This window comes from Drosophila teissieri, chromosome 2L (assembly GCF_016746235.2).
Source record: "Drosophila teissieri strain GT53w chromosome 2L, Prin_Dtei_1.1, whole genome shotgun sequence".
Taxonomy (NCBI): domain Eukaryota; kingdom Metazoa; phylum Arthropoda; class Insecta; order Diptera; family Drosophilidae; genus Drosophila; species Drosophila teissieri.
This window is the reverse complement of record NC_053029.1, coordinates 20,941,558-20,955,819: the sequence shown is the minus strand read 5'-3', so window position 1 is coordinate 20,955,819 and position 14,262 is coordinate 20,941,558. Positions and strand designations below refer to the sequence as shown.

Here is a 14,262-nt window from a genome sequence, read left to right as displayed (position 1 = left end):
GCCCCCAATGTGGCGCCAACTTTTCCCATTACGATGGCCCTTTATGGGCCAACAAAATTGTCCATTTCACGGAAGGAATGTGGGGCCCACACCCCGCAACCTCCATAATGCTTAATGGCGCGCAAATGTTGGCCGGAAAAGTTTTGGGAGCTAGCTTCGATTTCAGCTAGTTTGCATTGATTTGATGACACTTTGGGGCTCATTCGATTCCACTAATAAACGAGCCACGTCCAGCCCCTATACTCTCGCCCTTCCTTAACAGAGTTGGCGTGTCAAAAAGTTGTCTGCGCCTTGGGGGCTGCTCTTTTGACGTTGCCTTTCGAAACGGTGTCTGATGAAATGTGGCAACGAACGAGGCCGTTATGCTTGCAATTATCCAAATTGATTTTTTGATAGCGTCAATGCTATCCCAACTATAATCCCCATTCTTACACCCAGCTTGTAGAACATATTTATTTGGGTCCTCATTAGACTTAGCGATTGCCTGCGATTTCCATTATCGTTTCAGGTAAGTCAAGCGCTGAAACCTATATAAGTATACGCATTGCTGTGTCTTTGATGCTCGGCCCCTCGGGAGCTTCACACGCCGTCGATCCACAATTCAAATTGCCATTAATCATGCATCATTGGGGCATCCCAGGCTGTGCAGCAAAAAGCGGCAGGCAGAAACGCATTGTTTCCGTTCACACTCAACTTATAATTTGCCTGCGCTGAGATGCCACTAATGTGCGGCCTAATGATCTCCAGTCGGCAAGCAATGATGGTGACCAACTAACATGGTCAGCTGACAATCAACCTTGAACTCGTCAGATGGCCAACACGGTTGACACCGCACTTATTGTCACTTAAAGTCCAGATTGCAAGATGGCTGGGAAATATTTTTGCTTTTATAAAAACCTACTTCTACTTACATGTTGCTTTCTAATTGTAAGGACCCTTTTAGTATTTTTTCGTATATAACAAAAGTATATAACAGGTAGAAGGAAGATTGATAGACTGAGCATGCAGATTCTAGAGATATAGTCGCAGCGCAAAGTTTATTGGCCGTGGCGTGGCAACGCCCACTCCAACGCTGACAAGCCGCCCAAATCTGCCATGCCTACAGTTTGAAAAAATGAAGTGCAGTTTTTGCATTTTCTTATGTGTCTTTTAAATATCTATCGGTATGCCGATTCGCACTCCCACTAGCTGAGTAACGGGTATCTCGTAGTCGAGAAACACGACTAAACCGTTCATTCTTGTTATTTTTAAATTTTGGAATTCAGTTGAATATATATTTCTTCGAGTAGTATATAGTAGTCAGCAGCATTGCACACTCTCCAGGTGCAGTTCATCACTACGTGGATTGCAGTGACCACAGTGATAAGTATGGGCAGTCTTTTTTAACCTAAATAAAATTTTATTATGATTTGTAGTTATTAATACCATTACTTAAAAAGATATTTATCGATGAATCAACTTATTTTTGTTTTGAACAGCGCCACCATAATATTACGGTTTTATTTATAACTTTTACATTTTTACACCTAAAGAAGTATATTACGCAATTCTCTTTCTATGAACAAGTGGCATTCTATGTAAAAACATTATTAGAAAGTTGTTTAATTTGTTAGCTAGGATTCTACAGAGATTCCTCCACGCAAATCTACATACATGTAAATGATTCTGGAAATGCTTAGGAACGAAGCATACTTTTGGGATGGTAGCATGAGCAATGGTGCTTCAAACATGTTTGGTGTTGCAGATACGGGTAGAGTTGCAGCTTTCACATACATTCTTTATATAAATTTCGACTATTTAAGAGACGAAATCTGCAACCAATTACTACTAGTTATTGTACTTTACTTAACTACACGTGGTAGGCATCGTATTTTGGCAGTTCGTTAAAAGAACAATTTAGCAATTTGTGTACACCCTATCGAACACGATCCACAGCCAGGGATCAAACCACACAGAAATCCACAGGTTCCGCAGGTTCGATCAGTCTGAAAGCGTCGTCAGTTGCGAGCGGTTTACACTTGGCGACAGGTGCGGCTATTCGTCGAGTAATCCGCCTGATCGATCGATCGCGCGGTCTTCTGCGATGTCGATTTCGGTCCACGTTATCTTGCGCCAGATCTGTCATTTACCGTTTTTAGCCCGATCGGTGCAAAGTGCACAAAAACCAACATCGAATAGCTCCTAATTGAATTTGCAACAATCGATAATTTTGACGTGAAGTGCAATCCATAATTCAGTGTGATCCCTATCAGGGCAGGCTATATCCATCGGGCAGAGTGGTCCTTTGTCGGGCCAAGTGAGTTTGTGCAACCAACTATTCGCAAAACGCTCAATTCCGCTAAAAGCACGGGATAACCCAAACGGGCAAGTGAGGTGTGATTTAAGCCATGTTTTCGGCTTCGTACAAAACGGATACCAGCGGATACTCCTTCCCCTGATACAAACTCTTTCGTATTCAGATACAGATACAGCCAACAATAAAATTACATTAAAAATCAAATAAAAATTCGATACCGATTGAAATGCGAGGCACAGACTTCGAGCCGACTGCCCTAGCTCAATATTTTTATGGGATTATCGAAGGTCGAGAACCTATTAGCCAAGGTGTGTTGCTGGTACTTAGCAAACGAAAGACTTGAGCAACGAACTTTGGACATACCCAGCTCACCGGAATAATAGCTTTCATAAGCGTATGCACATTACACGTCAACTAAAGTACTCAGCGTGATTTATTTAGATGCGTTAAGTTTAAATCGCCATTCGCAGCGCACTTTCACCAACTTGATGCAGCCCCGCGGAATGAAGTCATAACCAAATAGGCTTACGACCTGCTCCAGTACATAAAACACGACTTGTCTAGCCATAAAAACACTTGCCAAAGCCCGAAAATAATTTGATTACCGCGCACTGCTCTTGGCTTTCTCCGCCCCGTGATCCAATTAGTTTTCGGTGGGCCATAGTGCAGGTATAGCTGAGGACCTGGGGATCCGAAGCAGCTGCCACCCACAGAAGTGTAATGAAACAGGCTTACATGGCGGCAATGTGTCAACAATGGCTTGTTAGCAATTGCTTTTTTGCCAAGTGTGTGTGTGGGCTTCGAACAGGGGCTTGCAGCTGAAAACACCTTATTGACAAGAGACATTTGACTCGAACTGCACGTGTGTGTGGGCCGGGGTTGAAATTTATCTCCGATTTCTAATTGCCTGACATGCCAATTTAAATTTAATGCTCACCGATAGTGGTTCTGCGGCGCATTCCTGCGCGGTTTATAGCCCGGCCAGGGTGGCCATAAAACACCACCCGAACATTGCAATTCGCTCTGTTTTTGTATGGCCCGGCCAACTTAATCAATTTTCGCACTACGGCTGGCTTCGATTCCGGGCTTTATTGAGAAATTCTTCATAATTATGTAGCGTCGGCCGGCGGCGGTTCGAAATAAAACTGTGGTTTATGGCCGAGTTGCGGCAACTAGTTGGCTCAATTATGGCTCTGCTGCATCAACTTTCTCCCTCACTTTGGGCCAACTGCCACGGCTGCTTAACCCCAATCGACGCCTCTAACTGACTAACTAACTGGCGTGTTAATTTGCTGGTTAGTTTACTCCGCACGCAGCCATCTAGCCACAATTGCCGGAGCATGAATTCAAGATGCCCTGGCTATCGGAATCTTAGATACAAAGCAGCAAAAGAATCCCGCCTCGGAATAGATTGGCCACTTTACAGTTATCGTCTTGGTTTTGTTAGCATAACAAAGGGCCGAGTGGGTCAACAACCTAACCTTCGTTATGTCAATCTCGTCTGTGTTCCACTGTTTGCATATTACACATGTCTCACGTCCATTTAAAGACGCAATTTACGAACCATTTCCCAGCTATTCATCATTGGCAAGCGAATTTCGGTCCGTAAATTAATTAGGCCGCGTTATGAGCTTTTAAGGCGGGAAGTCATTAATAAATATTAATTCCGTCGATGGACGTATGCAAACGCCAATTCGAACTGTCATCCTGTCAGTTCGCGTTAGTTTCCCAACCATCATCCAGGCAGATAAGAACGGGTTCCCCAGAAAATGGAGCAACGTTAGCTGGTCCGCTCGTTTCCTCTCACCCAAAGCTATTTGATTGTATTTGACATTTAACACGAGTGTGCTGCAGATTAGACTTGCCACTGCCTACCGCCCACAAGGTTTTCGTTTTGGAGGCGTGTCGGCTCGATTTTCATTTCACTTTGTTGTCCGCGACTGGAGCCTCGTAGAGTCGAACGATTTTCAGGCTGGCAGCGATCGAGTTTTATGCGAGCGCAATAAAAATTCGAGAAGGAATTCCATTTCTGCTCAGAGCAATCAATTTCGTTGGGGACAAAGGCCTTTAGCACCCGACTCCACCGATAAGCCAGGCGTGAGATTATTATCCGAACCTCTGAAATATGAGGCCCAGACAATGGCTCATTAGATCGCTTGGCTTTCGCCCAAACTAGTTTGGCTGGCAGGCCTAAACGTTGTAATTATTACGGCATGGCCCAGCCGTAACTTTTAGAGGCTGAAATTATAGTTCGGCCGTAAATTGACAAACAAGTTAATCCATTAGCGAGTAAGACATCTCGCCTGACTGCCAAACAGAACCGGAAAGAACCCAACTCCGCAGACCGCTATTAGGTGCATATATCTTATTGTTTATATTGTCTGCCTGGCGGGATTCGTATGGTAATTTCGGAAAATGTGCCAGCTGCATAGGCCCAACAGACTGCATAATAAATTATGAAATTTAACAGTTGCAGCCGCGCTGAATGAGTTGTCACGTCTGCGGCTTTCTAAACCACTTAGGTAAGCAGTTATAAGTCCATAGATATGTCAGATTCTGTGGTGCTGAATGGGGTTCTTGATAACTTGATAACACTATTTCAACCCGTTCAATAAAGACTTCTCGGGAAAATGCGGCACAAGTGGGCGCAACACAAAACACAAAAGGTTGAGTGCTGCGGTGAACGGCTTTGCTTCGAGTTGGGAAAGTAAACCAAGACAAAGCAATTGACTTTTTAACCTGCATTTCTGTATATTACACTCCGAGAAAAATCTACATAAATAGTCATAAAATTAATTGCGCCTGTCTGCCATTTTCCACGCAGTTTCCCAGCCGCCGGCTATGAAAACCTGAACCCCGGCAAATGTCCGGCAATAAAAGGCACCATAAAGCTACCATACTTGAGTTTATGCCGTATGCAAGGGGAAACCGTCCTGGTCAACTGGGTAATTCCTAGTGGGGATTGATGACAGAGCCGCCAGCCACTCAAACTAAAGCAGAGTCGAATGGAGAATTGCAGATTACAGCAATGCATTGCCAACTTCTGTATTTGCCTCGGCTGAGGTGTGTGCAAACGCGCATACGCCCCGTTGGCCTAGTGCGATTTCAAGCAGCCGCTGCCAATAGGTCAGGCATTATCAGATATTAACGCCGGCAATTTGGCATCGGATAAATTACGCGACAAGCATCGATGGCGTCACTTACACATGTCGAACAACCGCCATCAATAAATACTAACGGTGCCTCGCGGCATCAACTCCACATCGACATCCAAAGTGCGCCACTTTATCTGGCATATGGCATCTTGGATCTGGGATCTACAGCTTTCCATCTTCTGCCTTGGACCAACCGCCGGAAGTCTTTGTTTGGGCATTCGGTGGCCGCCCGGCTCCAGTTTTTCTTATGATTATTGTGTGATCGCGTTTTAATCGCATCGGGGAAGAGCTCTTTGTGGCACATGTGAATCATGCTCAAGTGCCGCTTTTCCCATTTCCCATTCGAAGACCGGTTTTCCCCACTTACCCACTCATTGGGCTCTAATCACACCCGCTGTCTAACTGCAAATCTGGCCGGGATCGCGTGCTGCGGCCCCGACTTTGTTGCGGTTGGAAATCATCTTCAATTTCTGTGCTAGCCGGAAGCCTGTTGCTCCATTCGGGCGGTATGATTGCGATTCTTTTTGTTTATAATTCAATTATAGTTCTCCTTCGTTCAGAGCCTCGAATTCTTCCGCGCAAATGTCGGGTCTTCTGGGTGGAATGTGTGCCTACGCTGCTTGTGATGCATGCAGAGAAAACGCTATAATTTCTCTATTTGGATATAATAAATTAAAAAACTGATCTATGTATTTATGGCACTTTAACATTAACTCTCGGAACCCTGGCCACTTAATAATTTAGAAAAAGTTAGAACATTCATCCTTTTTACATTTTTTCGTTTGGGTAAAGACGAATCAAAGAACATTCTGCAAATAAACAAGGAGAACATTTAAAAGTCCTATAATAAAATAAAATCGAATATCATAATATGAATGCTTATAAATTAAAGTGTTGATTAAAGCATTATATGTTTCGAAATATAGTCAAAATATTAAATTGAGCTTCACTCGAATTCATCTTGAAAATGAGCACACAATAGCAGTTTTCATTTGTCGGTAGTTTAGCATTGAAAATGGTTCCGTTGTCCGTTTAACATTAAAGTTGAGTTGTCAATAGCGAACTGCCGTCGTTCCGTTTTTAAGCTGTGGGCTTGTACTGTGCTCTTTGACCTCAAACTCTTTGGTAATCTGATAAATATTGCCTCCGCTCTTGATTGGCAGCTTTTCCTTGGCATTGATCTCATAAATATGAGCCGAGGCCCCGCTTTTTGTCGACTCCATTAAGGGGTCTGCGAGCACTAAGCTAAAAACAGCTTAATGCACTGTGGGATGCCTAGATACTCGCAGCTAGAGATAGAGATGCACAGATACAGATGGAAAAACACACTCAGGATACATGTGGTACGAGGATGACGGTAAGCTGCAATTGCCGCCAAGGCATTTGGCTACCACTCAAGCAGCTGCGGCAGTCACTGCTGATGGTGATGATGATGAAGATGAAGTTATTATTATCTGACAAGGGCATCGCCGCCTTGGAAACTGCAGTGGCTCGCACTTAGCGGAGCTGTTTTCCACGTTTTCCACCGATACCTGCCGCCTCTACGTGTCTGCTGTCTTTATTAGAGGCGTAACCAATCGTCTCGATGCCTGATGGCCGATGCCTTATGGCTTATTCCTGATGGTCCGTCCAATGGTCCAACGGCCATCACCGTCTTCGCTTTTAGCCATTAGCAGTGGTAAGCGCGTTCGCTTCGCTATTTGCCTTACATCCAATCACTATTAAGGGCTCAGGCTGCCAATTCGCAGTGTCTACACAAATTTGATTAAGTTTCCTTCTGGGCAGGCGGCTTCCGTGTGCGGTTTGGGGAAAGTGTTATGTTAGTGCCAAAGCGGTTTTCGTCTTGTTCAAAAGTAAATTATAGGCAATCGATCGAGACTGTGGGCTAGGTAATTGCCTAGCCTCCAATTTCCAGTCGAGAAAGTTGAGTTTTCCTCGGGCAAGTTATCTGTATCTGAATTAAATAAAGTGTTATTAAACGGAAATATACAACTTTTTAGGACAATGCGCCTATAAATGATTTTTTTATAAAGCGATATAGATTAACTAATTCCTAATCAATGCAGTGACAGCACAAAATATTTTAAAGAATTTTTGGCCGCACAACCATTACAAAAGCGAATGCCACATAAATACTTCTAGAGATCACATTTAACGAAAGAGTACAAAATTCTGAAAATTCGCCGCACAAACACCAAATTTAAACAAAAACAGTGTACAGAAAACTACAATCATGTAATTAAAATTCCACTTGAAACTAAATTTACGACTAAGCTTTAAAACAAAAGCAACCAAAAAAGCTGCTACAAGAAAAGAATGACATTGCCGACAAGAAAAGACAACGAGAACTGAAAAATAATTACGGCTCAGAACAATAATAATAAGCAACATGAGCAGCCTGTCAACCAGAGGAGGAGCAGGAGGCTCCAGCGGAGGATCGGGGGAAGCAGATGATGCCGCAGCTCCTGCTGTTGGACAGGCAACAGTAACGGCCACTGGCAACATGGAGCCGGCGATGGTGCCACGTACCGCCAATTTGCTGGCATGCAAACAATGGTGGCGCGTCTGCTTCTTGTACGGGGACCAGCAGAAATATTATCGACAGCTCTATAGCAAGGCGGCGGCCCAGCGGCTGGCGGACGCTAATCAGGAGCCCGACAATGCCCGCGATCGGGAGTACGACACCGTGGACTGCGATCTTATCGCCGGGCAATTAGATGCCGGCGAGGAAGCGGACGATGGCATCGATCTAGGCGATCACTTGGCGACCCCGAAGGGAGGAGCGCTACCCGCGGGCCGTCCACTCTTCCCGCTCTCCTCCTCGCCGCGGCGCAGCAAGAAGCTCCTGAGATCCTTGCGAGCCCATGTGCGCGAGAAGAAGATGCCGAAGAACGACACTACGACGGCTAACGAGTCCAGCGAGGTGACCCAGCGGAATGCCAGGGTGACCGTACTCGACGACCCCTTTCTATTTGGCATCGACGCCGATCACCTGGGCGATCTCGTGGTGCGGGGCAAGCGGTACAGTCAACTGGACCTCACGGCGGACATGGCCAAGTCCTATGCGGAGCAGGAGGCCACGGCCCAGGTCCTGGAGATCATCGAGCAGGAGGAGGAGTCTTCGGAGCAGGAAGCTCCCAAGCCCGCCTTACCGCCCAAGCAAAAGCAGCAGCGTCCTGTGCCTCCATTGCCACCACCACCAGTGAACCGGGTCACCCAGGACCAAGGACCGCAACCTGCAGCACCACAAGTGCCCCTGCAACCCCTGACCGCCGGAGATCTTCAGTTTCTTAACTTGAGCCTGCGGCAGAGGAGTTTACCGCGCAGCATGAAGCCGTTTAAGGATGCCCACGATATCAGTTTCACTTTCAACGAACTGGACACGAGCGCCGCACCGGAAGTGGCCACAGGAGCCGCCCAGCAGGATTCAAATGAGTGAGTAGCTATTTCCAGCCAGTCCATTTGTCAGATGCAATTTGGCCGCCCTTGGCAGCCGCCTTTTCTCCATGCTGCTGACAATTTAAATGCATAAGTTTTGTTGCCGTGATTGATTACCAGAAGCCCCAAGTTCAGGACGAGCTGCGACAGCAACTTGTTGTGCAAGACGTTGCCGACGCAGGAGTCAATGAACACAGATTGCGTGTTCTGCGACCAAGACAAACCGCAAAATGCACGCAACAAGCTATAGGCAGCGAAATCAGCTACTCCGGCAACTTGTTTTTGTCTTGACAGCCTGCAACCAAAACTGCGGGACAGTGGGGACATGCCTTAAAAAAATCAATTGAGAGAAAGAACTCTAAAAAGATTTCGCGAAGATACGTTAATTTTAGAAATGAGATCATCCTTGGCATTTATTATAATATCAATTTCAAAACCTTATTGGTGTTCGCAAAGTATTTTCTCATATAACTATAATAACCTTATTGAACATATTGCGTTTCACCAGAAAATCTCAATCAGACCTTAAAATTCTGTTCGTTCACACTGCCTTGGGAAATGAAAACATGAATTATGAATCCTCAGTCTTCGAGTTTTATGCCACCTTAAGTCTGTTTCTGCAAAATAAGACATGCTGGTATTGCTCTTTTATTATTACAAAATTCTTCAAAATAATTCTTCCCGCTGAAAATGTATTTTCCTTTTTGAAATTACTCACAAACTACCGATGTTTTATAGCTTATCTCGCCAATAGATATATGGATATATAATGGCTAGTAGTCAGAACAAGTTTTTAAGCCACTTTGCCCCAGTGTGTCTTGATCGCAAGTCTGCTTTCGTTGCGCTGAGTTGCACTCTGCTGCGGAGGACCGCTTGCTCGTACGCATCACTCACTGCGGCGAAGGGGCTCTGGGTCTCTACTTACGCGGGCATACTCGGGTTACGCATACGACGCAGTGCCTCTGGGCCGGCGGCACAAACGACAACTGCCAAAGTGTGATTTACCAGGGGCCTTTGTGCGCCCCTCGCGGGTCCAGATCTTTCGGCAGATCGGTTGCAGCGGCTTGTATAGTGTGCATAGAGAAATACGCTGGAAGCGGTGGAATAAGCGAGGAGCTAGCGCAATTTCAGAGCTCTGCTCTGGCGAGCTCCGCTTTCATGTCATGACTTTGCATAATGCCATGCAAATATCGGGCCCTAAGCCTAAGTTATTGTGTTTTGCAGATGGCAGGCACGCAGCTTATGAAATATGGTCGCGATTGTTTTACCTCAGCCGCATGACATTTCCTCCTTTTCATTCTGCCAGGGAATGGGTATCTTACCGGTGGTGGGTTGGAAAAACAATATTGGCATATATTTCCATGGACATTTAGGGCTCTGATTTAGTATGCAGCCTTTCGTAGCAAACAAAAGACTTAGGCAACGAACTTGTCCGACTTGGGAAACTGAGTTGGGGAAGAGGCACAACTCAATTAGTTGCTGGCCAAGCTCATCATGGCACTGCTGATGGCGATGACGACGATCAACTTTGGCAACCACAAATTATAGAGCAAAGCCGTGCTAGGGAGCTGCATTGCCAAACGGCCTGCTAACAGGAACCGCCAGCTATTCCAAGCGATTCAAAGCGATTCCAGCAAGAAGGCAATCAAAGCATAATTAATAATAATAACAGACGCCGTTTTGATGTGCCTCTGACACGGCTTCAACTCGATCTGTCTGCAATCCGGTAGCCACACGCGATTCTTCATTCTCGGTCCTCGGTTCTTGAATCTTGAATCTCGATTCTCGCCCAGAAGCTCAGAAGCCCAGCGGCTGCTATCGATGAGAGTCCCACCGCATTCGCATTAATTCCCAGATCTATGCAAAACTGCGGATTTCGAATCTGGTTTCGCCTGGCCTTTTAACTGCTTGGGCCACAGAGCGCTTAATGAAGATATTAAAAAATTGCACTGCAATAATTTCCACGAATGTCTTCTGGTTTGTTCACATTCTTCGCTGGCAATTAACTTGTGTTCAGCTCGTGTCTAAGCATTCAATTCAATCTTGGCTGCCATCGAGTGCCGCATAAATCTCGAGAGCTTAACCGGGATCGGGATCTTCGTCACGGCCCGCGTCTTCCATTCGCGGGATAGAGGCGGAATAGAGCGGGAACACATTACGACTTGTTTGGCAGTCGAAATAAGGAAAACGATCGGATGCGTTCGAAGAAATTCTCAAAATATGGTTTTACAGCCATCATTTCTTGAGCATACGTGGCCATACTTATTACTTAGACCGCAAGCACAGGAAGCAGAAGATTTAATGGATCTAGGGATGCCAAAATGTGTTGCATCGGAGTTGAGTTTTGTTTTAGTTGTCTATATAGACTGAATTTTCATTCGGCATTACATTTGACATGATGTTACGGAATAACTTTTAAATATAAGAGCTTCCTACTAAACATTTTCTGAGAATTCTCGATAAATTTTTATTGTCTAATTTATTTACCAATCCATATGCTTGTGCATTTAGCTTCGCATCTGCGGCTTTGCCACACGGGCACCTCCACAATAGCAAGCCTCGTAGCCCATCCATATTGATTTTGGTTTTAATTAACAAAGCCATTAGGGGCACTCGCCCGCGAGTTGCAAATGCCTCCGCCCCTGACAAATGCCGATGCATTTGGGGGCGTGTCCGGGGAGCTGGCTGTGCAGATGCAACTTAATTGCAACAGCAAAGTGCAGCCAGAGCGACGCTGATGGCGGCGGCGGCTTGCATGACTTGGCCCAGACAATTGGCCAACTGGCTCTGTGGCTCTGTGGCTCTGACGCTGTGAGCCGCTTAGCTCCGCTTTCAGCCGGCGCCACGAAGTGCGAGACTACAGCGACAACAGCGCGAAACAGCCTTTGTGATTTATTCATGCACGGCGATAAAATATGATTTTGTTTTCGTTTTCGTCATTTTTGCTCGAAGTCTTTTCACTCGACTTGCTGGTAATGTGAAAATAAACCAAGGCCATTAAGCGTCTCCGCTCATGTTGGCCATGCTAATTGCCCAAAGTGGCGGGCGGTCGATGGGCGGGGGTCGTTGCTCAGGCCATGTTTATACGCATTTATGGCCAGCAGAACTGCGTCGCATATTAATTGTGTCTGAGGAATGGCACTCCCCGTTCCCCTGTTCCGTGCCTTTGGCCAGGCGGTTCTTAAACCTCTTAAGCCGCTGTCACAATGACAGAAATTGAATTCGGTTTTCGTTGGCCCATGATTTGTCTGCGCCCACATCAAAGCGATTTAGATCAGTACGTTGTTATACATATTGTTTGGTATTGTAAGTTTGCTATTGGCTTGAGGTACGTCAAAGCAAGTGTGTTGGGTTGAAGGGATTTTCTGGATTTGTTTAGCCGAAAGTAGACACTTGACTGACAGATCAAGACAAACACGGGCGAATTCCTCGGCCACAGAGTCGCTGGAATTCCCCTCCCACTGGCGACTAATTAATAAAACATTTAACTCACACAGATACGCAATGCATAAAAGGCGGCAGCGAAAGCGGCAGTCGCATCGCAATAGAGTGCAGTGGAGAGGCAATCGCGTAATTTTTATTGACAGATTTACTTTTTGCATTTAAATTGCCTGCATGCCACAGTACATGCAACAGTGCAGCCACTTGCAATCAACTACCTGCAACCTGCAACTTGCAACTGGAAACTTTCAGCAGAGTGGCAAGATTCCGCCTGCATTAACACTCTTTGCATTCCTGCCTCGTTAGCTCTTGAACTTGCCTCCGAGCAGGTTTCTAGCGATCCAGAAACCGCGATAAGGGGGCGAATTATCATTGTTCGGGAGAAGGGGCTCTGAAGGCGGAAACATAACAATTTAGCCGCACTTATATGCTAATCTGCCCCTGCATCGCCCCAAGTCGAAAGGCAGATGACAAATCGACGGAGTTGCCAGTCAAAGGCCTTTTTGCGGCTATTATGGCCACAGATTGCAGCTAGCAACTCGCTATGTGCTGCATCATTTCACTGTCAGGGCATCTCATAAAACGCAATTAGCAGCTAATTATTTTTGCCATGTTGCTGTTGCCAGGTTGTCAACGAGCCTCTGAGAACAGTTAGTGCAAAAGTGCATTTACCGTTCTAGGTTTTTGTCAAACAACGATCCAAATCAAGAGATAAATCTGCGACCTCAAGTCGGTGCACATAATACCCTACGTATAATACTTTTCATAACATACTATAAACGCTTCTATTTATATAGTTCTTTAAAGAAGTATTAAAAATGCCATTAAAAACTCAAATTACGCGATTAAAGATATATAAATGGTTAGAAGGGTGTAGTATTTTAATGAATCTTCCAAAATCCCACCATAAAACACACGGTCCGATTAGATCACTATGCCTATACATAACTCATTCTAATAAAGCAATTACAGCTTCCAAAGCCGCAGATACCAGGATTGATTTACTCCTGCCGAAAGCAATCTTTGACTTGCCTGCCTTTTAGAGTCAGAACCAATTCTCCATGGGATTGGTTGGTTCTGGCCGAAACGCAGGCACTCCGCAAACTTGGTTTCGGCCTGGCCAACTTACACTCTGCGTAGGCAGACGAACACAATTTCTTTGCTGCTGGTTTTGTTAATGGCCAAGAAATTAGATTCCAATTTTAGTTGGCCATAAATCAAAATAAGCCAACATGTACAGCGGGAGCGGCAGGAGCAACTTCTGCGGCAACTATGCAGTTTGCTTTATTACGGTTAATTTGTGAACAGTTTTGTTGCGAGGCAAGCCACATAAATCAAATCAGATTTGGCTGGAGCGGCTCTATGTCGACATGTTTTAGCATCCGAATGTGTCATTAATAATTATGCTTTAAATGCAGTTTGGCTTTAAATGCATGGTCCGTGGATAAGCACTTATCCACACTCTGCACGGATCACACGTTTTCCGTCCATCTATCGAGTGGAAGTCTCACTTAGCTGACCTTCAGGCTATTCGGCAAGTTCCGCTAGATAAAAAACCTCTAGTAGATGTGCCAACACTCGATGCGTGATTTCCTTCACTCGCCGTGTATGCATAGCGCAGAATAAAAATCAATCAATGCCAATTTGTTTACCAAATCATCATAAAAAGCCAGTCCAAGTCCCAGATGAAACTACTCAGCCTAACGGACGCATCGTCCGGAGAAGAACGAAATGTAATTATGGTCAAAAACAAAATTGAGCATAATCACTCCAGCAATAAAGGCAGCATTAATGTATAAAAATCGAAGCATCAAAAAAGTCATAGAAAAAACCCAGAGACGAGACGACAAGGAACAAAAAGCATGGGGCAAGAAGAAAGAAGAAACACAGCCAAAGACACGGCTTCAATTAAAAAGGCAGATGGAGAAGGGG

The 14,262-nt window shown here is 45.3% G+C and overlaps 1 protein-coding gene across 2 annotated transcripts in view; it reads left to right on the top strand.

Annotated features, from left to right (window-relative positions):
• Nucleotides 1–14,262, top strand: part of LOC122626320 (protein prickle) — a 59,920-nt gene that overhangs the window by 34,402 nt on the left and 11,256 nt on the right. Inside the window, exons 1-2 of one of the 2 annotated variants that reach the window (XM_043806521.1) lie at nt 2,019–2,368; nt 7,518–8,886. The exons of the other annotated variant lie outside the window; for it this stretch is intronic. Of the exons in view, the coding sequence (XP_043662456.1) occupies nt 7,841–8,886 (1,046 nt within the window). The 5' untranslated portion in view covers nt 2,019–2,368; nt 7,518–7,840. Of the gene's footprint in view, nt 1–2,018; nt 2,369–7,517; nt 8,887–14,262 lie in introns of those variants that run through there. 2 annotated transcript variants of the gene reach the window in all.